The 21,342-nt window shown below is 40.5% G+C and overlaps 1 protein-coding gene across 4 annotated transcripts; it reads right to left on the bottom strand.

Annotated features, from left to right (window-relative positions):
- Positions 1 to 6,855: 6,855 nt before the first annotated feature.
- dnmt1 (DNA (cytosine-5-)-methyltransferase 1) lies at positions 6,856 to 19,828 on the bottom strand. 4 transcript variants are annotated; one of them, XM_040047658.1, is made up of 35 exons: positions 19,635 to 19,828; positions 19,182 to 19,218; positions 18,596 to 18,703; positions 18,247 to 18,490; positions 18,071 to 18,143; positions 17,897 to 17,978; positions 17,745 to 17,785; positions 17,612 to 17,666; positions 17,442 to 17,525; positions 17,231 to 17,340; positions 15,827 to 15,945; positions 15,641 to 15,733; positions 15,394 to 15,545; positions 14,985 to 15,172; positions 14,539 to 14,553; positions 12,844 to 13,024; positions 12,650 to 12,747; positions 12,328 to 12,475; positions 12,109 to 12,224; positions 11,832 to 12,033; positions 11,611 to 11,744; positions 11,325 to 11,504; positions 10,809 to 11,033; positions 10,535 to 10,727; positions 10,221 to 10,311; positions 10,006 to 10,137; positions 9,607 to 9,889; positions 9,323 to 9,464; positions 8,982 to 9,148; positions 8,698 to 8,875; positions 8,416 to 8,611; positions 8,150 to 8,313; positions 7,843 to 7,959; positions 7,245 to 7,356; positions 6,856 to 7,149 (listed from the first exon to the last, which is right to left on the bottom strand). In XM_040047658.1, exons 1-35 carry the CDS (start codon positions 19,679 to 19,681, stop codon positions 7,112 to 7,114), a joined length of 4,545 nt encoding a protein of 1,514 aa, XP_039903592.1. In that variant the 5' UTR covers positions 19,682 to 19,828; the 3' UTR covers positions 6,856 to 7,111. The 4 variants fall into 4 exon arrangements, with proteins under 4 accessions (XP_039903592.1, XP_039903612.1, XP_039903601.1 ...); XM_040047678.1 differs by having other exon boundaries at positions 7,263 to 7,356; positions 19,635 to 19,827; XM_040047667.1 differs by lacking the exon at positions 14,539 to 14,553 and having other exon boundaries at positions 19,635 to 19,827.
- Positions 19,829 to 21,342: the final 1,514 nt, after the last annotated feature.

Genomic DNA, 21,342 nt, shown 5'->3' with positions numbered 1-21,342 from the left:
CAATGAATAGGCTTTGTTGTTCAAAAATAGAAAGGTTTTATGGTCAGAAGATTTTTCATGTTAATCATTTGTACCTCATTCAAAGCTGCAAGGTTAATGGAGCAACTCCATGTGGGCCTTTGCACTTTCAGTGTTAGGAATCTATTTAAAAGGAGCTTATGTAAAATGAATGCGCTCTTTGGAAGATGAGTTCCACAACAGCATTGTAGAGATACTATAGAGATAACTTTAAGTAAAAAGCTCAAGAGAAAAAATACTTACATATCACTGCAAAACAAAAGATGAAGAACTGCATCATGTTTTTACCAAGTTTCACAAGAAAATTAAATATAAAGCAGATCGACCTCAACAGATGTTTTGAAATTTGTGTAGCTGACCCCAAAAGCTGTTTCCTTTGGCTCTGAGTCACAGAAAAAACTGCCCCTATACAAAGAGCTGCAGCATGGTATACATGAAGTGAACATTGAAATGGGCGTTGACTCACTCTATCGTTTCCGCAAGCAAACGTTCTAAGAAACTACATGCAGTGTGAACATTCAATAAAGACATCTTCCTGTTAGTTTGACAAATAAAACCACAGAGGCCCCTAAAGACAAGAGAAAGGTCTGATGTGGTTTGTAGAGATATAATATTTCAACTAGAAACTCGCGTAAAATGAGTTTGTCGTGTTCTGCTTTCGTTTTCAAAAGACTGAAAGAAGATGTTCTTGAAAAGGTTACAGTACTGAGTATTCACACACAAAACAAAAGTGAACTCAAAGAGGACTCAAGTCCTCAGGTGTCTAGCCAAGAAAGTTGAGTGCAAGAGGAAATCCATCAACGCTCAACCTTTCACGAACCAAGAGGAGCATCAGTACTCATCAGCATTTGTCCGGGAGGGGGACAAGCCAAGGACTAGCCCTTCAACCCTGGACCTAAGCCCGCTGAAGGTTGCCAGGGATTGGCAGATGCAAGTGGACTTGGTTCAGAGGCCATTTTTTCCCACAGAAATTGTAACAACTACTCTGCGACCAGACCTCGCCCTTTGGTCTAACTCCCAAAAACTTGTTTACATCATTGAGCTGACAGTGCCGTGGGAGGATGCAATGGAGGAAGCCTTTGAGCGTAAGAAGCTGTGGTATGCCAACTTGCCAGCTGAGGCAGAGGACAGAGGCTGGAAGATCAAGGTGCACCCGGTAGAAGTGGGGTGCAGAGGCTTTGTTGCCAGTACAATAGCAAAACTGCTTAGAGAGATTGGAATCAGAGAACAGGCCCAACGGCAGAATTGAGAATTAGCATAGAGAATTAGCTCCTGAGAGGACCAGTCACTGGCTGTGGCTAAAGAGTGATGTCAGCCCTCTTTGGCTGTGGCTAAAGAGTGATGTTAGCCCTCTTTGGCTGTGGCTAAAGAGGTCTGACATCACTTGAGCAGCTAAAGCAGTCAGCTAACCATGAGACACATGCCCAGGATTGATCAACCCGTGGTGGGCCTGCCTCAGCAGGGGGCATCAAAAGGGTAGAAAACTTAACACTAGAAATTCTGCTGGTTGACTGATACAGCTGTCTCAGGGCCTCCTGGGGGCCGTGCAGTTAACATCATGGTAGTGAAACCTAAAGGAGGAATGGAAGAGAAAAAAGAAAAGGAAAAATGTTCCTGCTCTTCTTCCCTTTTCTGGAAGGCAGTGGGGAGGTAAAGCGTACAGCCTGATCCGACAGGGAGGTGTGGGATACCAGATCAGGCGCCCCCCTTCCAGCTCACCCGATGAATCCAAGGTCCACTACTGACGATATGTCCCAAATTTAATATGATAATCTAGATCAGATCTCTAATCCCTAAACATAACCAAGGAAGGTAAAAAAAAATAGCAGATTAGTTTGGGATAAAAGACTGAAACACCCTGTGAAGTTGGGGCACACAAAAATGTGTCCAGCTAGTAAAGTTTCTGGGCTGCCTTTCCTCATAACAGGCATCTCTCAAGACTTTCTCCATTTGAAGCAATGTACCATCAGGGATTGTAACATTTAGTCCTTTTACTGAATAAAAAAAAAAAAAAGGTATTTCTGTCAAGGTCACATTCAGTTTTATCCACATGTCTGGAGGGTTACCTAGAGAAATCGTGAATTCAGTCTACAGTAGAGATCAGTTTATGAATGAGATATCCAAAAAGGTGTCCAAAATCCATCGCTGCTCCTCTCCTGGGTGGGGAAACGAAATCCAAAACCAAGTTTCCAGTTAACCTAAATCATGGGACTGATTCCAGAATAATCCACAGACTCTACTCTCCAACAAAACTTTCCACAAATGAAGGCTTTGCTGGTGGACATGAAACATGATTCTTCACACATAGCCAGCTGACTCCCCATGAATCTTGACCAGGAGGACAAGGCAAACTGAGTAAGGCAGAGAATCAAGCAAGACCACGATCTCAAACATAACAAATGCAGCCAAAAGAGTCCGACAATATACAATATACCTTTTGTGCAATACTTTTGTAAATAGTCAATGGTGCAATAGACCTCAATACTTGAAATGTGCAATTCACTTGTATTTTTATTTTTATTCCTATTTATTCTATTTAACCCCTTCGTGCGCGTGCGTGCGTATATATATAATATTCTGTAACTGTAACTTCTGTCGGTGCTGTGCTTTTGGAAACCGAATTTCCCAGAGGAACCCACCCGAGGGATTAATAAAGTTTTATCTTATCTCTCTCTTATCTTATCTTAATATAATGCAGTGGTTTACAAAGTGTTGGCTCAGCCCCCTGGTGGGCCATCAAGGCACTGCAGATAGGCCAAAGTGATACAAATTCATTCTGATGAACAGTGACATATATTTATATACAAAAATCAATCAAAACTGGTAGTAGGAGTGGTTTAGTTTGTGATATTAGTCATTACTCTGACCTACATTTACTGCTCTTGCATTAATAATATTAATGTAACATTGCTTCTTTGTACACTGGCACAAAGTCAGTTTTAAGGGGAAGAGAAGAAAAATTGTAGGTAAGGTCCACTCCTCCATATGAACACTCCCATCCCATTCCATCTGTCTGGCAGAAATTTGTAGCCAGCAGCCTGTGAGATTTATGTTTTTTGCATACATTTTTAAAGGAAATGCATCACTTTATGTTGTATTTTGATTAGATTGAGGATTTTCTGGTTTTAGTGATGCAGCACTCTTGACTCTTGGAAATGGCTGGTATAAAGCAACGACATGGCAGTGAATGTCAAGACAAGTTAGTGTGTGAGTGTAATAGAAGCATCAGCTGGAGTTTAAAATGGCCTGTATTTGTATAGCGCTTTTTCTAGTCCCTAAGGACCCCAAAGCACTTTGCACAACCAGTCACACACACATTCACACACTGGTGATGGCAAGCTACATTGTAGCCACAGCCACCCTGGGGCACACTGACAGAGGCTGCCGGACACTGGCGCCACCGGCCCCTCTGACCACCACCAGTAGGCAACGGGTGAAGTGTCTTGCCCAAGGACACAACGACCGAGACTGTCCAAGCCGGGGCTCGAATCGGCAACCTTCCAATTACAAGGCAAACTCCCAACTTTCACATTATGAGCTTCAGAACGCACTGGAGGAGGACCTTGTTCCTTTGGCCACAAGTTCAGCTTTGCTTCGCACCAGATCTCAGCTCCATCATCATCTCTATGAGCAGTCAGAGTGAGGACAGATGACTTACTGACTGGATGGACTGGTGTAGTGCCAGATTTCTTTTTTCATGTATTAATCACATATTTAATCACTAATTCGAATGCTTATGGAATGTTAACGCAGTGAGGCCATTGTAATGGGAGACGTTAAACAGATAGTGGGACTCCTGCTTATCAGGGATGTAAATCCTTAGGTGATGGCCAAGCAGAAAACAAGGTCATAATTCTCTGTGAGGGAGAAGGTATAGCCCCCCGTGAGAGGGGCCAACGTGTAAGTTTGTGGAATGTTCTTTGTCTGTGTGTCTGTATATAAGATGTAAGGGCGGTGGCCACAATTCAGAGATGGTCCTGGTGTTTCACTGGGATGCTCTCTCCACATTGCAATGTGTTTATTAAACCCACTTCAAATCAAGCTCACTGGGTGTGTTGCAGGTTATTGTTAAAATTTCTACAACACTGGACTCATCAAATGTCTGAGAAGACAAGATCTTATTTCCTTTGTGCCAAACTACTGAAAGATTTCTTGCTGGTGCAACATTAACAATGTCACACTGTATGGCAAACTGTTGGCCTTCTTCCACTGTACCTAAATTCTTCAGAGACACACTGTCTGGCATTTGTGTAACAAAAAGGGATACAATTAATTCATGTATTTCATGTTACTGAGTGACTAGATAATAAAAACGACCATCTTAGAAATGTTAGACCAAGTTAAGGCTACTCACTATAAACAGTGACCAGTAACACTTTTGCACACTGATCACCATCACGGGAATTCATATAACACATTGCTTCTATCTCCCACGCTGGCACAGAGTCCATTTTAAACAGAAGAGAAGTGATGCCCAGGGTAAGGTCCACTCCTCCATATGGAGACTCCCATCCCGCCCATTCCTTCAGTCTGGTCAGATGATGAGGTGCAGTTTGCTGATAAGGAGTCTCCAAACCTTACCACAACTCTAGGAGTGCTAAGTTCTAATGGACAGGAAGTGCTCACAAGCTTTCCTAAAAAAAATAATAATACAGGGAGTAAGGGAGTTAAGGCATGTGATGAGTTTCACTCTACCATCTGAGTTAGGTGAATGTTAATGTGAGTGCAAATGGTTGCCTGTCTCTCTGTGTCAGCCTTGCGACAGACTGGCGATCTGTCCAGGGTGTACCCTGGCTTTCGCCCTATGGGAGATGGGATAGGTGACCCTGATAGCAATAAGCGGACGAGAATAGATGCATGGACAATATGGCAACTTGGGTGGTTGTAATATACTGCCCCGTTTTAGGTGACACCTCCCATTTAACTTTCAAGAGTGGTTTGATTTTTGATCACACTGTTCATAACTCTGGATTTAAAATATACACGGACATATTGTAAAAACCATGAAATTGTTTGTGTTCCTCTGTTACAACATTTATAGCTTATCTGATCCTTAACATAATGGAAGACTTCTTGGAGATTAAGAGATAATGATGGAGCTACAGAGGCCTTGAGGGAGAAACTAAGTGTCCCAAGTGAGATGAAACGGTGAACTACCTTTATTTTTGCATAAAGAACAGGTCATACTAAATTACATTAAAACATTTTTAGAAAATCTATAAATATCTGAAAAAAGGATACAGGAAAAAATATAATTATGATTAAAAAAAATAGACTAAAAGTAAGTCCTAATATAAAATGATAATATAATTTGGTCACTTTAGTCTCTAAATAGTTAAGCTGCTTTAGAGTTGCTAAACGATGATCCATTTACTAAATTATTGTTATTTAGGGGAAAAAAACAATTTCTAGCATATTTGGATTGAAGACTTCTGGTCAAATGTCTAATGACCTGTAACTTAGTAAATAATAGGACAATATCTACAATATAACAGCTGCTAGGCTTTTTTTTGTTTGTCTTTAAAGGCAGCAGATTTATGCTAGAAAGACTCCAAGTGATAAATGCTAAAGATTTTAGATAATGACTTCATAAAGTGGATTTAAATTAAACTGATAATCTGAAGAAATAAAAAGCTTATGACCAGTGCTAATGTGGTTGAAGGTTTCTCCTAAAGAGGAACTGGACATTGTGTTAAAACTATAGAAATATAATATGGTAACTATATAACAAAGCAACAAGCACAGCAAAAACAAAACAAAAATCAGACCCACCTGTGAATGCAATTAAGCAGCTTAAGATGAAGGGCCACATCATGGCTTCAACAGATGTGTTCACAAGTGCATCAAAGTTCAGAACTTTCCTCCTGAGTCCGAGATTAACAGATGGATATTTTGGTAGATGCAGATACAGTAAGTCTTCTTTAGCCAGAGGCAAATCTATTCCAGTCTGTACTGTTCGAGAAAAGAGAACTCAATAAAAGCCATACTGGTCTTGTGAAGAACCCCGCCCCCCCCCCCCAAAAAAAAAAAACAACCAACCAACCAAACAAAAAAAAAAAAAAAAAAGAAAGAAAGAAAACGCGCACACACACACACACACACACACACACAGACAAGTTGCGGTGTCTGTTGTTCCAATTTAACACCAGCAGTCTAATGGTCCCTCCGAGAATACTCTTACTTCTGCAAATCACAAGACAGGGAAGGAGCCCTGCTCCACTTACTGGACTTTTTTTGTACCAGCTTTGGGAATTTCAGTGCAGAAAATCTGGAAACAACTCATTGCAAATCTAAAATGTTTCAAATCACAGTCCTCAACTACTAATTTGTGATTGAAGTAATGAATGGTTATGAAATTAGAATTTGTGTTTCTCTTGTAAGTATATAGTTCCTTCTGTGTAGCTACAAGATTAGTTGCAAAGTCAACAAGGTTTTAGAGTTTCCTGTTTATCAGGACGAGTTAAATAGCTGCAGTTTCACCGTTTTGTTGATGATCAGGGAGTACAGTTTACACCCAGTAGTGTTATTTGTAGGATTTAGTCTTGTATCCTGTGACCTCTGTGCTTAATTTGTATTTATTTTTTAAAATGTATTTGTAAGATGACAGTGAAAGTAGCTCAAGGAAAGAGGTTGTTGTACAGGTCAGACTTTAAGCAGTTAAAAACAACCTCCCCCCCCCCCCCATCTAGTGAAAACATGCGTAGTTTTAAGATTCATTTACAAAATGCTTCATAATTCAAAGGGATTAGGTTTTTCCACCACTTGGCACTTCTTTCTATGATTCCCGATATATTGATCACACTCTTGCTGTACATTTAAAATAATGAAAACTACAAGTAGAATTTCATAAGATTTATTTGAAATATTACATATAAAAACTACATACAATTTATCCCACATTAGGTGAACATTTAACAACAACAGCAACAACGTCATGATTAAAAGCACATTTAAAACTCAATGTGGAATGGTACTACATAGAAAGTCCATAGCGGCCACTTGGTGACGCCATTAAATCGCAACTTATTTAAGAGAAATCATTTCACCAGCACCAGGATTTGCAGAAGTGATTCTTGATGAAAACTTTACACGCTTAATCAGAGAGCTCCATCTTCTCTTGTTTAATGTTCTCTGTGGAGGAAAAATAAATAAGTTAAAATAAATTAAAACAAAACCACACAGTTTAATAAGGATTGTTGCATTTAAATCTTAAAAGATAATCATACGATTAAACAGAAAGTCACCTGATGCTTGTTCTTCCTTCATCCTTTCCGTGATGCACCTCTTAATCTCAAGCCCAATGGCCCTGGAGAGCGGAGGGGGCACAGCATTTCCAACCTGGAAGGAAACAGAAGCAATTACTTGGCAAGAAGCAGGGAGAGATGTTTCTGGGCAGCTCATGAAATGCAGTAAAGACATCTTCATTTTGGAACTGCAACTCAGTCCAAGATGATAAAGGCTAAAATGACAAGGCCAAAAATTAAAATGCTGCTTATTTTTGTTATCATTTATGTAACAAACAAAAATAACACATTAATTTATCCCCCATCACCTAAATTTATTGCCTCTCACAGACATAAAAACTGTACTAAAACAAAGCAGTTTCAAAGTTTATACTGTGCTAGATTCCTGCTAAAATGCCTCTGTAAGGCCTGACCAAGCGACATCTCCTGAAAGAAAATAGTCATCCCTCACGTGACTTGTACAATATTGTGACTAAAACTCGTAGCAAAGTCACTGTTGCCACTCTTACCTTCTTTGTAGCAACTGTAACCACAAAAATTTCTCAGGGATTAATAAAAGTTTTGTGATTCCAGATTGTACCTGTCTGTGTTTGTCCAGGATGTTTCCAAAGAAGCGGTAGGTGTCAGGGAACCCCTGAGAGCGTGCACACTCTCTCACACTGACAACTCTGTGCTGCTCAGGATGGAGTACACGGCCCTGTAATCAAGAGAGCCTAAGGTCAGTTTCTTTCATTTAAGAAGTGTAAACCATTTCCTGAAACACAAATTAGCTTAAGACTTAAATGCAAGTACTCTGTTTTTTCACTCCTATATTAAATAAATTTGAAGGAATGTTTAATGTAAACAAACTGAAAAAAACAAACAAACAAAAAACAAAACTTGCGTACCTGCTTGCCCATTGGTTCAGGATTGGTGACTGTTGTGCTGAAGAAACCATCCCATTCCAACCTGCCATAGAGTCCCGCCCAGTGATTATGGCGGTTCCCAGTGTGGGGCAGACACCAGGGGATCAGGGTATTAAACTGCCTGTCTGCAGGGTCACAAGGCTTACCTAAAAAGACATTTGCATGGAAACTATAAGAGATGTATCCCAGATGGAGATTTAAGCTCTACAACTTTTTGTTTGTTTGTTTTTTTTTTAAGTCCTGCATACCTCCTGCACAGGTGCAAACACCTCTGAGTGCACCGGTGCCGCTACGCCCATTCTTCTTATCATGATGTGTGTAACGCAGTTTCTTAGTCAGGGTGCCATCCTTCAGTCGCACCTCGATGTTGGGCAGATCCCTCCAGTCGGAGCCTGGAGCCAAGGGGATGTAACGCATCCGACCCTCAACCAGTGCACTCATATCCTGTAATGCAGATCATGTAACTTCTGTCATAAAGTTATTCTTTAATGACTGAAAGAGTGAGCCAACATGAGAACACCACAACTCACCTTGCAGATATGATCTCTGAGGATAGGCTGGTACTGTGTGCCTCTGATCTGCCTCTGGAACCAAGACTGGGGCTCCCCATTGTAGGAAATCTCCAGTGCAGCTGCACCATTGCGAATCTCTGGCAGGTCAGACATGGTATCCCTGACAGTGATAGTTCTGTAGATTCCACCATTGCCTCTGTAGACAGAAATTAGTGACAATGAAGCTTTAATGTCTTGTGAGAAAGATTTGCAACCTAAAAATACAATATAAGCAACCCAGAAGGGGAAAGTGTTTACATTACCGTGTGACATTGCTGACGTATCTCTTTTCACCCACCACAACGCTGAGAGAGCAAGCTCTGGGGGCAAACACATGCAGAGGCTCAGGATAGCGTGGCAGCTTCTCTCCCGGAGCAGCAGCCAGGATGATGGCCCTGCGCCGGGTCTGAGCAACACCGTACTGACCGGCCTAATGAGAGCAGAACGCAGCGCATTAGTGATCCTTTATTGTATGAGAAGAAAAGAAAAACCTTATAGCAAGCTGTTGGTTAACAACACAAGCTCTGAAATTTGTTCCAAGTCAATTTCATTTTAGCTTCACCCAAAATTTCACAGCAGAAAAGAAGTTTAAGGTCTGACCCACCTGCAAGACACCAAAGGTACACTGGTATCCCATTCGCACAAGACAGCGCAGTGTGAGCTTCAGGACCATAGAGTTTTTGAATGACACAAAGTTCCTCACGTTCTCAAGCAGGAAGAATTTGGGTCTGTAGTAGTCACAGTAGCTGCAATAAGAAGAAACAAATAATAATTTAAAAAAAAAAAAAAAAAAAAAAAACTATTAATGCGAGGTTAAGAGTTTTTGTGGGAAACACAAAAGCTTGTTGCACAGTGTCGGCGAAAGTTGATGACTTTAGGCGAACCAACCTAAGATAGGAGACAACAAGTGAGTTCTTGAATTTGGAGTAAGTGCGAGAGTTGAAGCGGTTCATCCCACTGAACCCTTGACAAGGAGGCCCTCCACACAGCATCTCCACATCACCCTTCTGAGGCAGCTTCTGGCCAAGAGAATTTGTTTTCTCTCCAGACATGACCAACTTTAGCAAGATGTTGCAGTCCTCAGTGAACACCGTTGTGCCTGGGTTGTTCAGTCTGAAGGCCTGTGCTGCTGGCTCCCACATCTCTATAGCCCAGAGGGTCTCCGAGATTGCTGAAGGAAACAAGCAGTTACGTTTTTTTACTGCAGTCCCAAAACAAACAAACAAACAAACAAACAAACAAAAAAGATGATTTGAAAACATTTTGTGAGTGGGTTGCAACATTTACCAGCCTGGTGGAATCCCTCAGAAAGTCCACCGCAGCCAGAGAACACATCCAATGTGCGATACTTGGGCACTTTAGGTTTAGGCTGTGAGTCCGGCTGTTCTTGTGCAGCTGAAGCTTTTCCTTTGCCTTTACCTTGGGAAACCAAATTTAATACATTAGGATTTCAGAGACTACTAAAATCAATTTTTGAAGGAAAAAATAAATACAATTTCTACCTTTTCCTTTGCCCTTTCCTTTTCCTTTATGGACAGTTGAACGAGCATGATTTGGGGGATCCTCAAAGCTTTTTGCCTTTGCATTATAGGCCTATGAAGGAGGCACAGTATGGAAATAAGACTGCAGTTTCTACACTGAATTGAAGACATGTTCAAGACTTTTCCAAATAAATGTTCCAGTATTAGACAAAATCTACCATGTCAACTGTTTTTGCTTTCTTCTATGCACGTGGGGTTGTCATTACAAGAAATTGTTTTTGATGAATTGAAAAATATCTGATTAGAGAGTTTACAGTAGAAAGAAAGTACTGTACCTCAAGAAAATAGAAGCGCTCAGGTCCAGCACTGGAGTAGTCCTGGATGGATTCATTCAGGTCCTCTGCATATTCTACCTGGCAGCGGCCGAGTACGTCACCCATGTTTACGGTCACTTCTTCATCACTCCAGTACAGCTGATTGATGTCTGTATGGTAACTAGCTTTGACACCTTTGTGTGTGTTCTCAGGCCTGGAAAACAAGATAAAATTTGTTAAAGTCTTAAAATTTGTCCAATTTATAGCAACCCATTAAACTGTTAACAGTTTTTACCTGTAGAACTTGTAGAGTCGCAGTTTGACGTCTGACATCTCGGGTTTCCCATTGCTACGCCTGTGACAGAAGATCTCCTTGATGCGCCCAACACGGAAGGGCTCAGGAGCGTCCAGGTTTGAGCCCTTGATGTAGTCTGAGGACTTCCTGTAATACTCTGGATACAGATCCTCATCCACATCGTCTTTCCTGTGGGATCGCTTCACTGGACTGGCTGGCTTCACACTGAGAACCACATTGTTATAGAGGTAAGTAGTGCCCAAATTTTTTAATATACTTTAATATTAGCCACGATACTCAATCTTCCCTTTTTAATAAAGAACAAAATTTATTCAACCTGAAAAAAATAAAAATATAAACAGGCGACCCGTGTGTAAAGAAGGCCCTCTAGTGGCTGAAGCTGCACTACACATGTAGACTCCTCGTTCATGCAAACTAAGACTGAAACTTCTAAATAGCGTTAGACAGTACATGTGTATTCATCATTCTACAGGCCTGAATAAAATTAACACTCACCTGAAATTAAAAGCCTCAGGGGGAAGGTAGACGCTGTCCCCCACCCTGAACTGCTCTCCTTTAAAGCAAGCCATAGCATACAAAGCCTTTGTGTCATGGTCTTCATTCTCCAGGGGTTCAAATACATGAGGCTTATCTTTGTCCTCTCGCTCTTTAGTCCTAACACAGCTGCCACAGAACCTGAAGGTGAAAGTAGAGATTTTAAAAATAAATAAAAAAATAAATAAATAAATAAATCGAGGAAAAGATCACGAGCAGCATAAATGAATGTGTAGCTGGTGCTTACTTGAATTTGCATTCTTCTGATGGAGACGTCTTCGGAGGCATTTCAAACCTGGCATATTCTGTGTCATACCAGAACTGATAGAAAAAACTCTTCCCGTCATCCTCAATCACCTTGAGGTCAACATCCACACCACCCTAAAATTACAGAAGCAACTATTACATGAAGAAAATTACAATAAAAGCAGCTTCAGATCTTTCTAGCCCCTTTAAAAAAAAACTTACCTCCATAAACCAGTTGTTCGATGGGGCTTTATACATAACATCAACTTTGCCTTGGACATAATTGAGCAGCATGTCCTCACATTCATCCACAATGACAAGCTCGAGTGGATCTGAAGTCTCACCGAGCACTGTGTCTATTCCACGAAGGAACCAGTGGGCATGAAACATCTTTCCATTATTATCCTCCCACATTGACGTGATCCTAAGAAAACACCTCATTAGATTTGAGAATTGACCTGAGAATTGAATATTATTATACCTTGTCTGAAACGCTTACCTTGCCAGATACAGTGGAATGGATGGATCCTCTGATGAAACTGAGACACAGTCTCCCACCTCCAGCAGTTCATCGTTCAAAGAGACCTTCCTGTAGTATTGCTTCTTCCCTTCAGTCTGAAAGGAGTTAAAGATGAATATTTTTATATGACCAGTGCTGGGAGCCACTGCTGCACTAGAGGGTAGTTCTATTAATCTACCACACAGGATGAAAACATACGTGAATAGATTCTCCAATCCATGTAAGTTTGCACTGGGTCTGCTTCTTTCTTTTGGCATGAGGAACCTTTTTAGGCTTCTCCACAGGAACATCTTCCTCCTCAATGTTCTCATCATCTTCAGCCTCCTTGACTGCAAGGTTGGGGCATCTAAACAGAGATAGATAGATTTAAAGAGATTAATACGACTGCAACACCAAGCTGTATATAAAATATCAAGTCTGTGTTTTATTCCTTCTTGCTTAAAATATTATGACAGATAAAGTCACTGATGCAAATATCTGGAAAAGCATTTGTAGGCAACACATTCAAAAACATGCTCACCTTCTCTGCCTACAAGCTTGTTTGCTTTTTCCACTTCCTCCAAATTTGATCATGTCTTTGCAAGCTGCACACTTTCCACAATCAGGAGACTGACAAACCTGTCCACACACACATAGAAAAAGAATTCAATATGCATAAGAATTACAGAGGATGGACATCAACATCAGATACCGTACAGATAGTATCCAACTTGCCTCACAGACACCACAGCGCTGTCTTTTCATGGCACTTTCTTTATCATTCTGCTCTATCTGATCAGAGAAGAATGCATCAAAGATCTGGTAGACCAGCTTTGTAGTGGTTGCTTTAGTTGGTCCCTTACTATCTTTTTCTATCTTTGTTGGGTGACGAATAGCCTGTCTTCTGGCAGCCCTCCTGTCAACAGAACAAAGTGCATGGTCAGAAGACGCAGATTTTACTCTGCACAAATACCTGACGATAAGTGACGTAATGGCATTATGAAGCCCCTGGCCATCAACACACCACAGCATCAGGCCATGCAAAGAAACAAGCAAACCAAACTAAACAAACAGAATGTTCAATGCAGTTTCCATCTGATGTAAGAGGCAATAAAGTTCTCTCCGTGGGAAGCAATTGGGCCTGCATGGGAAAAAAACAACAACAAAAAAACAAAAAACACACCAACATGTGCCAACTTCCTGAGTGTAAAGACTGCTTTGATCTCCTGTGGCTTTTGTTCTTCCTGTCAAAGATATAAATAGCATTCGCTGCAAGAACTCTGAACTCTTAACAAATTCTAACCCATGTTTGAGGAAGTGTCATATTTCTTATTAAACAAGATGGATAACCCTCACCTATATGAAGGCTTTTGAGCCTTAACTCATACAGGCTCTAACTAAATCAAAGTTAATTCCAAATATAAAGAGAATACCCTGACAGCACCACACTCAGGCGATGAAAAGTTTCGTTTTTAATTCTGATGCTTTACAGCTGTGGGGCTGTCCCATGTTCAAACACAAAGCTTGAACTTGGGACTTTCCAAGTCTTCTTGTTCTATGGATTATGAATTTCGTAATGGAAAAAAAAAAAAGTTTACGAGAAAAAGCCTCCGCATAGCCATTATGAAACTTAAAACACTTCTTTCTTCACCTACTATTAAGAGACTATGCATCTCTTGCACAATATGCTCCTTTTCTAAATGTATCATTTTTGAAGCTGCCAGATACAAGATCAGAATCTCAGGAGAACTAGCTTTCTATGAGGAAGCACTGGCCAACAACGACACTGCTAGAGGCATGATGACAGTTTTTAACGTTCACATTTGTTTTGCACAAGTGCTTATAAATGTCAGCAACAATCTCACTATACTACCAGCATCAAAGCACCTCAGACTTTAGCAACCCACCCACTGTTGGGTAAGTAAGTCTGTGGTAGAAGTTACTTTTTGAAAGTGAATGCCCTTTCCCAAACCTGCCCGTTTCCAAGGACCACATTCCAGATTGTTCTGTATAACAAATCGGGTATCACAAAATATTAAATATAAACACATCACAAGTGTTCAACGAGTTGAAATGTGAAAAGATTTGTATGTTTTAAATAATGTTCTGTTAAACTCGAGTGGGATGTGCCAGTCTAGTTAAGTTGTTTCTGCAAAGTTCGTTTTAATCCTATCACATCTTTAAATAAATCAATCACCGCACTCGCGCCGATTACACAAATCTGATATACGTGGCCAGATTTCAAATCTGCTGGATAAACTAAAAATAAACCACAATGTAAAGCCAAAAAATATAAAATGATTTAAAGTAGAAATAAAACTTTAGCATGAAATCTGGTGTAGTGCTCTTTGTCCATAAAGTTTCTAAATGCTTCACATTAAACACACCACCAAACAAGCTAAAGATGCATTCACAATGAGGCCTACCTACCAGTACAGCAGCATGCTGCATTAGGAAATGTTAAAGGAATGTTAGACATTAGGGAGAACAGGGAGCAGAAATACAGGAATATAAGCACAAATGAAATGGATAGTTTTAAAACCCGAAGGGAGTCAAAATAGCTGCTGGTAGAAGAAAAAATAAAAATGGGAAAGCTGAAACTGGATTTTTCATTATAAATTAAGTATGTATTACATGTTTCTTCAATGCACTTCAGATTCAACATTAAGCTATTATTTCAAGTATTTGCAGAATCAATTCAGACCATTTTCTCTGAAATCTCAGAAGGCTGCAGATTCACAATCCAACAGATGAGACCAACACCCTTGAAAAATGAATCCTTTTAAGTATTGATGCAAAATTATCACTATACATCTAAGCATACAAAACGGGAAGTTGTAACAAAAAAAAAAAAAAAAAAAAAAAAGTTTAAGCACCTTTTTCCTAGAGTGACTCCTGCAAGCTTGATCAGGTCTCTCATGCAGGGAGTAACAATGATTGGCTGCTCATCCGAATCACCGGCCTCATCGTAGCTCTCCACCTGCTCTACAACAAACTGGGCATGGCGCAGGAGCGTGTCTTCAGTGAAGCAGTTGAAGTTGAGTCCTGCAGGAGGCACAGTTGTCTGAGGGAATGGAAAACAGGGCATAATAAGCTTTGGACATGTCATTAAGAAAAAAATAAATAAAAATTTGATCCCTGTGGGAAACCAACACAGCAACAGGCAGGATCACTTTATATGAATGGAAATATACACAGTAAAACATTTTAAAATTCTCAAACAGATACCACGACAGGAACCCGGATTCAAAGACAAGAGTTTGTTTCATTCACACAAGACTGCACCTCAATCTTATTGAGTAGGTCTTCATAGGTAGCATCAGGATTCTTCTGGAGGAATTCAACCACTATCTTGCTCATATAGATCTTCTCTTGCATCAGTGCAAAGATGGGAGCATACTCCTCACTGGGCTGCATTAAGATGTAGTCAGCAAAAGCTAGATAAGGAAAGAGTTGGATAAACATTAGTGTACTGTATATATGGATTTATTTATTTTAACTAAATGGAGAAGAAAATACACAATTATACTACCTGTAGTGAAACCAATCAAAGCTTTTTCTCCACCATCAAAACCAGTGATCCACCAGGCATTGATGGGTCCCAGCTTTTTGGCAGGAACACCACCTAAAAATACAGGGGAAAAAAAAAAGGTTATAAAAGCTAAAATACAATGTACAATCACAATGAACTTTCTATAACTGGACAGGTTTTCCATACCATCCATACAAGGGTTGTCATCATAGATGGGTTTGACAACACAGCTGAAGTAAAGCTCAACATTCTTCTCAATAAGTCCAGAGTCGAATGGACAGAGATGGCCACGCTTGTCATAAACACTGCAACACACATTGTTATACCATATGACTGACAAAAACTTTAAGTTTTAGAATATAAAAACAGTCTAATTAGAAGGAACACATCTGTTCTGTTCTGTTTACTTTAGGGATCACCACAGCAGATCATCTGCCCATCTCTCACTCCATTCCTAACATCGTTCTGTCACGCCAACCCACTGCAAGTCTTCCTTCACCACATCATGGATCTTCTCTATGGTCTCTTGCCCTCCACAAGGTTACTATCCATACTCTGTCCAAACCTTGCGTTTCTAACCCTGTCTGCAAATCTCTGAACCTGATCTGTACTCATTCATAATACTATCAATTCTGGACCCTCACAATTAAAATCTGATTATCTTCAGCTCCGCCTCCAGTCTTGTCTGTATGTCTCAATACCATCTTGTAAACCTTCCCTTTCGCTATTGCTGATATCATTCTGTCACGAATCACCCCTGACCCATTTCGAAAGCCTCTCCACCCCTGCCCAACTCCCTTCTTCACCCCTCATGTGCTGTCCTTTGCTTAAGGTTGAGCCAATTTCAATACTACTTGCAGCAGCATTGTTGTGCTTAGATGTCTCCCTTTCACACAGCTTTCATTCTTCTCTCCAGAGCATACCCCCCATTTTTCCACTCTCTTCCACCTCCTTCCTATTGTTAATACAGATCACTATGTCGTCTGCAAACACCCTTCCTGCCTAACCTCATCTGTCAATCTGTCCATCACCACTACAAACAAGAAGGGACTCAGAGCAGATCCCTCATGTAATCCCACCCCTACAATGAACCCATCTCACCAGTATATGTTTTTTTAGATCCACAAGGATGCAGTGCAACTCTTCTTGTCACTGGATAGTTCTCCACCACTCAAAGCAAACATCAAATCTGTTGTGCTCTTTCTGTGTGAAGCCACATACTTCATGGTATCAAACTTTACCCCACTGTAGTTACTACTACCACCACCTCATCTGACCAACCACCTTTCCAAGCTATCCTTTTCATAGATGCCCTCACCCATTTCCTGCACTTCCTGACCAACAGTTCCCCTCTGTCATTTTCTTCATTCTTGAGTTCCTCAAGGTACTATTTCCACCCTGTCACCACCCTCTTGACATAATAGTACATTTCCAACTCTATCCTGCTGCCCATTCAAGCTTGATGTCTCCCTCTAGCCAGTCAACACAGATCTTTCTCTCCTTGCAGTTTTGTTTTGTTCCTCTTACCTAACAAGCTGTGTATGTTACCTCACAGGAACAAAACCTTAATAAAGATGGAGAATCACTCACCTGAAGTTTGTGATCTTGTGCTGTGGCAGATCCTCATAGCTCTCAAATCCATCCTCATTGGAGTCAAACAGTGAGAGGCGCTCATCTGTTAACATTTCAGGCTCATCCAGCTGAAACACAGAAATTATGGGTTTGTGTTTTATATATATATATATATATATATATAATTTAAAACAAACAAAACTGCAGTTTATGTTTGGCAAGTTCTCACCGCATTATCAGGATCCCCTTGGAAAAACTTCAGGTCAGAATCATCTAGGTACTGTCTACAGTCTTGACATTTGGGTGGTGGTGTCTGAACAGTAACAAAAACACAATCCAGTCAGCACGAAGCAATAATGCCTTCAAAAATGTTTACAATTCACCTATCCAAATCACTACCTTTACAGCAGAAACCGGCTTTACAATGTCACTCTTGGATTCTTCTGGAGCAGCACTGCATAAAGAAAAGTGTCAACACATTTTCTTGTATAAACTATATCACAATTGTTGCTCTCAAGCTAAAGATACTTACTTGTCATCTGACTCCACTTTGAGACGTTTCTCCTCCCGAGACTACAAACAAATTTGAAAGTATGTGGAGGGTTATTTATCTGACACGGAGGAACTGTAGTTTCTACTCATGTTTTTTTTTTTTTACATTACTTGTACATAACATTACGGTACCTCCTCAACGTCATCATCTTTCTTCGGTTCATTCTGTCCGTTGACAGCTTCTCCATTCAAGTCCTCTGACTTGCGCTTCTGACTGAAAGACATTTATTTCAAGCAGGTTAGAGTGACGGAAGTTTTGTTTTATGCCAAAATACATAAATGAATTAAATATATTCCTATACGCACACTTTAGTGAACATTGACAAGATGGTTGGCTGTTTCCCACTGTTTCTGGTAACCCTGGTACTTGCTGGAGACTCTACAAAAGGAAAAAAAATATTTTAAAAATTACCTTTGCTTAAATAACTGGAGAAAGCCACTGAATGTGCAGGTGATCTCCATCTTAAGAGATTTAAACGTACTTTTTGTGTCAGAATTTGCCTTGCTCCTCCGTCCACCCTTCCCTTTCGAAGCAGTTGGTGACTTGACAGATTCCTCCTCCTCCTCCTGTACGCTCATGGTTACATCTTCATCATGCTCGTCTTTGTGCGAACCATTTGAAAAGCCATTCGTCTTTCCATTCTTCTCTGCGTCATCAGAGTGGGAGCCATTTTCAAGATGAAGTTCTTTTCCAAGTAGGGCCTTCACTTTAGAGATATAGACCTCCTTTAAAAAACAAAAAGCACATGACATATGTCACAAGTTAGATGACAGAAAGTCAAGTACGGTTTTAGGATTAATATCAATTTGGACAACTTACAACTGACTGACCTTTGAGATCTCTGAACTTTTCATTTTTTCCTCCAGACTGGTCAGCTGATCCTGAGCATCAACATGCAGAAAGTCCTGCACCAACTTGAGCTTCTCTTTCACATGTTCCTGAAGTGACATTTTAAAAGAGAATAAGAGTTAATGAATAAAGTCCAAAAAAAAAAAAGAAAAAGGCACAACTTATGCACTCACAGGCACGGGGATAAACACACAAAACTTAAAGAACACAACTGTCTTAAACTGGATTGCATTACTTAATGAGACAATATGCAACCTGGAAACTATCACATAGTACATATTTAACTTTTCCTGTTGACATCGCACCACTGGTGTCAGTTTCCTTATGCTGTCCACCAGAAACAGCTCAAATAGAAAATGGCACAAAAAAAAGAAGACTAAAGCTGATCCTCGTTCATTTTATTTATAACTATTTATGATATAAGGGGAGTGCAATGCGGATTGAGTCTGGAACTTCCCTTTGAGGTGACAGTATAGAAACAGACTAAAATACTAAACAGTTAGTTCTTCCACACTAAACTTCCGTTTCAGAACTACTAGATAAGCATGTTTTGAGTCCACAGCTCACCTCATCTGCAGATCCTTCCTCATCCAACCTCTGCAAGCTGTAAACAAAGGAGAATCAAAACAGTGCTGGGGTAAGTCAGAGCGAATGGTGTAGGAGCACATCCTTTGCTATACTGCAGCAATAAAACACTGACAGCGGGAAAGCAGAAACACAGATAACAAAACTTCCTGAGTGGCGCCAAATCTCACACGCTGTCCCATCCATTGGTAGGCTAATGATGCTAACTGGCTAATAGTGCATACCGCATTAGCCCTGTCAATGGCAAAAAGCTAATGTTAGCAACATCTGTTTGCACAGGTAAAAGGGAAACCGCCAGTAACGCTCAGGACAACCACAGAAAGTCTAACCCACCAGGACTGCCATTTCAGCTTTAACAGCCGCTGTTATGGCTTTTGAAATAAAAGCTGCAAGCTAGCTACATCAGTAGAACACTATTAGCATTCATTACAGTACCTTTTCCTGACATCGTCCGGGAGAGGCAGGGACGTCCTGGTTGGCATCGTAAACGAGCGTAAGACACGAGCGACTAAAATGTTTTAAAACCGTTTAAAACTCTACTATCATTAACCACCGCGCAGCTCCACGGTGACTGTCTGTCTGCAGATGGATGCTATAAGCAATTCGGGCGCGCGGGCCGTCTTTTCGCGCGGAAACCCGGGTGTTGTGGACTGTACCACTGTAGCTATGTACAGGTAAAACAGTTTCGATGATGGACTTAATACATCCTTGATGTACGTATCGTTTGTGACCGGAATTACACGTTTATGTCATAAATGTTATTAATAAAAGAAAAATGGGATTTTTTGTCTCTTTTATAAAGAAATAATTTATCTAGAAATGCACAATTAAACCGATCCACCCTTACTGTTTGATAGATGTCGAAGTGGTCTGACCAGGCGGAAGTTGTTGTTTACTAATGAGCTATCACAGCAAGACATCTGCATCTGATGTATTACTACTACTTAAAAAAATACTATTAAAAAAACATTGACTGGATGGCATCGTAAATGTGATACACAATGTAGCTGTTGTATTATTGTAGGGTAACAATTGTTGATTATCCACTGTGGATCACTTCCAGTGCGACTGTACTATCCATGCCTCAGGTCATGATTGCCTTAAGTTGTTTGTAGATATTTTGATTTGGGCGACTGCAATGTCATTATGAGCAAATAAATAAGGAGACAAGGTCCTTCAACTATAACCAGCTACGTGCCTATTCCACCACAAGGTGGCACTGTGTCATCGGTAGAGGATTAATCTCAGGCGGTCAATTTGTTCTTGTACAGTATTTACACATGGAAACCCACCATGTCCGCTTTTACCACCAGCTTTTATTGACACTTGTTTATTCTGTTATTATATTAATTGGTCAGTGTTTAGCTGTGTGTACAGTCACTGCACAGTTGAATAATGTTTAGAAATAGGCGGGGTTTTTGTTCTTTTCCTTTAGTCTAAATTGTAAAGTACTTCAAATTTCGTGCTGTTCTACAGCAATGAGCTTACATGGGCTGTGCTTTATGTGTACACAACTTCACATACAGGTTTCTGAATCTGATGTAATATCCTGCAGCGCTATGGAAAGACTTGGCAGACATCCCAGCAGCACAGCCTCCTGGGGCTGATTCAGCCAGCGTTCCCACCCAGGAATCCTGGATGTCTGACAGGAAACAGGCCCAAATCTCCCAAGGCCTCTATAAGTCAGCCTCCCCCCTCACCCCAAGCATCCCTCTTACCCAGAAAAACCTCTCCCGGGGCTTTTTCTTTATGCTTCTCTCAGACAAGCACTTACAAACAGGCCATCTTCTCCACCACACCCCACTTTAAGCCCCCGCACTCTGTCCTCTGCCCAGCTTCACATCCTTTTCAGGTCTACCTTTAGCCTTAAAGCAAAGCTATATTTTCATCAGGTAAGATAGCCATGATTAATCACAAAAGCAGTATTTGCACAAACAATCACAGGCTTTCATGTTGAGGCTAGTGTTTTTCTGACCTTGTCAGAGCATGTTTGGATTTAATGCTGCATTTTAATTCCTTCTCAGATGGATTCACAATAAAAAAAAAAGAGGCAACTCAGGACATGCAGAAAAGTTGCAGCTGCCACACTGGTTGAGTAAAGCTAAAAATCACACGCACACTTTTTTTCAGTATTTAATTTATT

This window comes from Simochromis diagramma, unplaced genomic scaffold (assembly GCF_900408965.1).
Source record: "Simochromis diagramma unplaced genomic scaffold, fSimDia1.1 OVJJ01000321.1, whole genome shotgun sequence".
NCBI classification, from domain to species: Eukaryota; Metazoa; Chordata; class Actinopteri; order Cichliformes; family Cichlidae; genus Simochromis; species Simochromis diagramma.
This window is presented reverse-complemented; position numbering and strand designations above follow the sequence as displayed.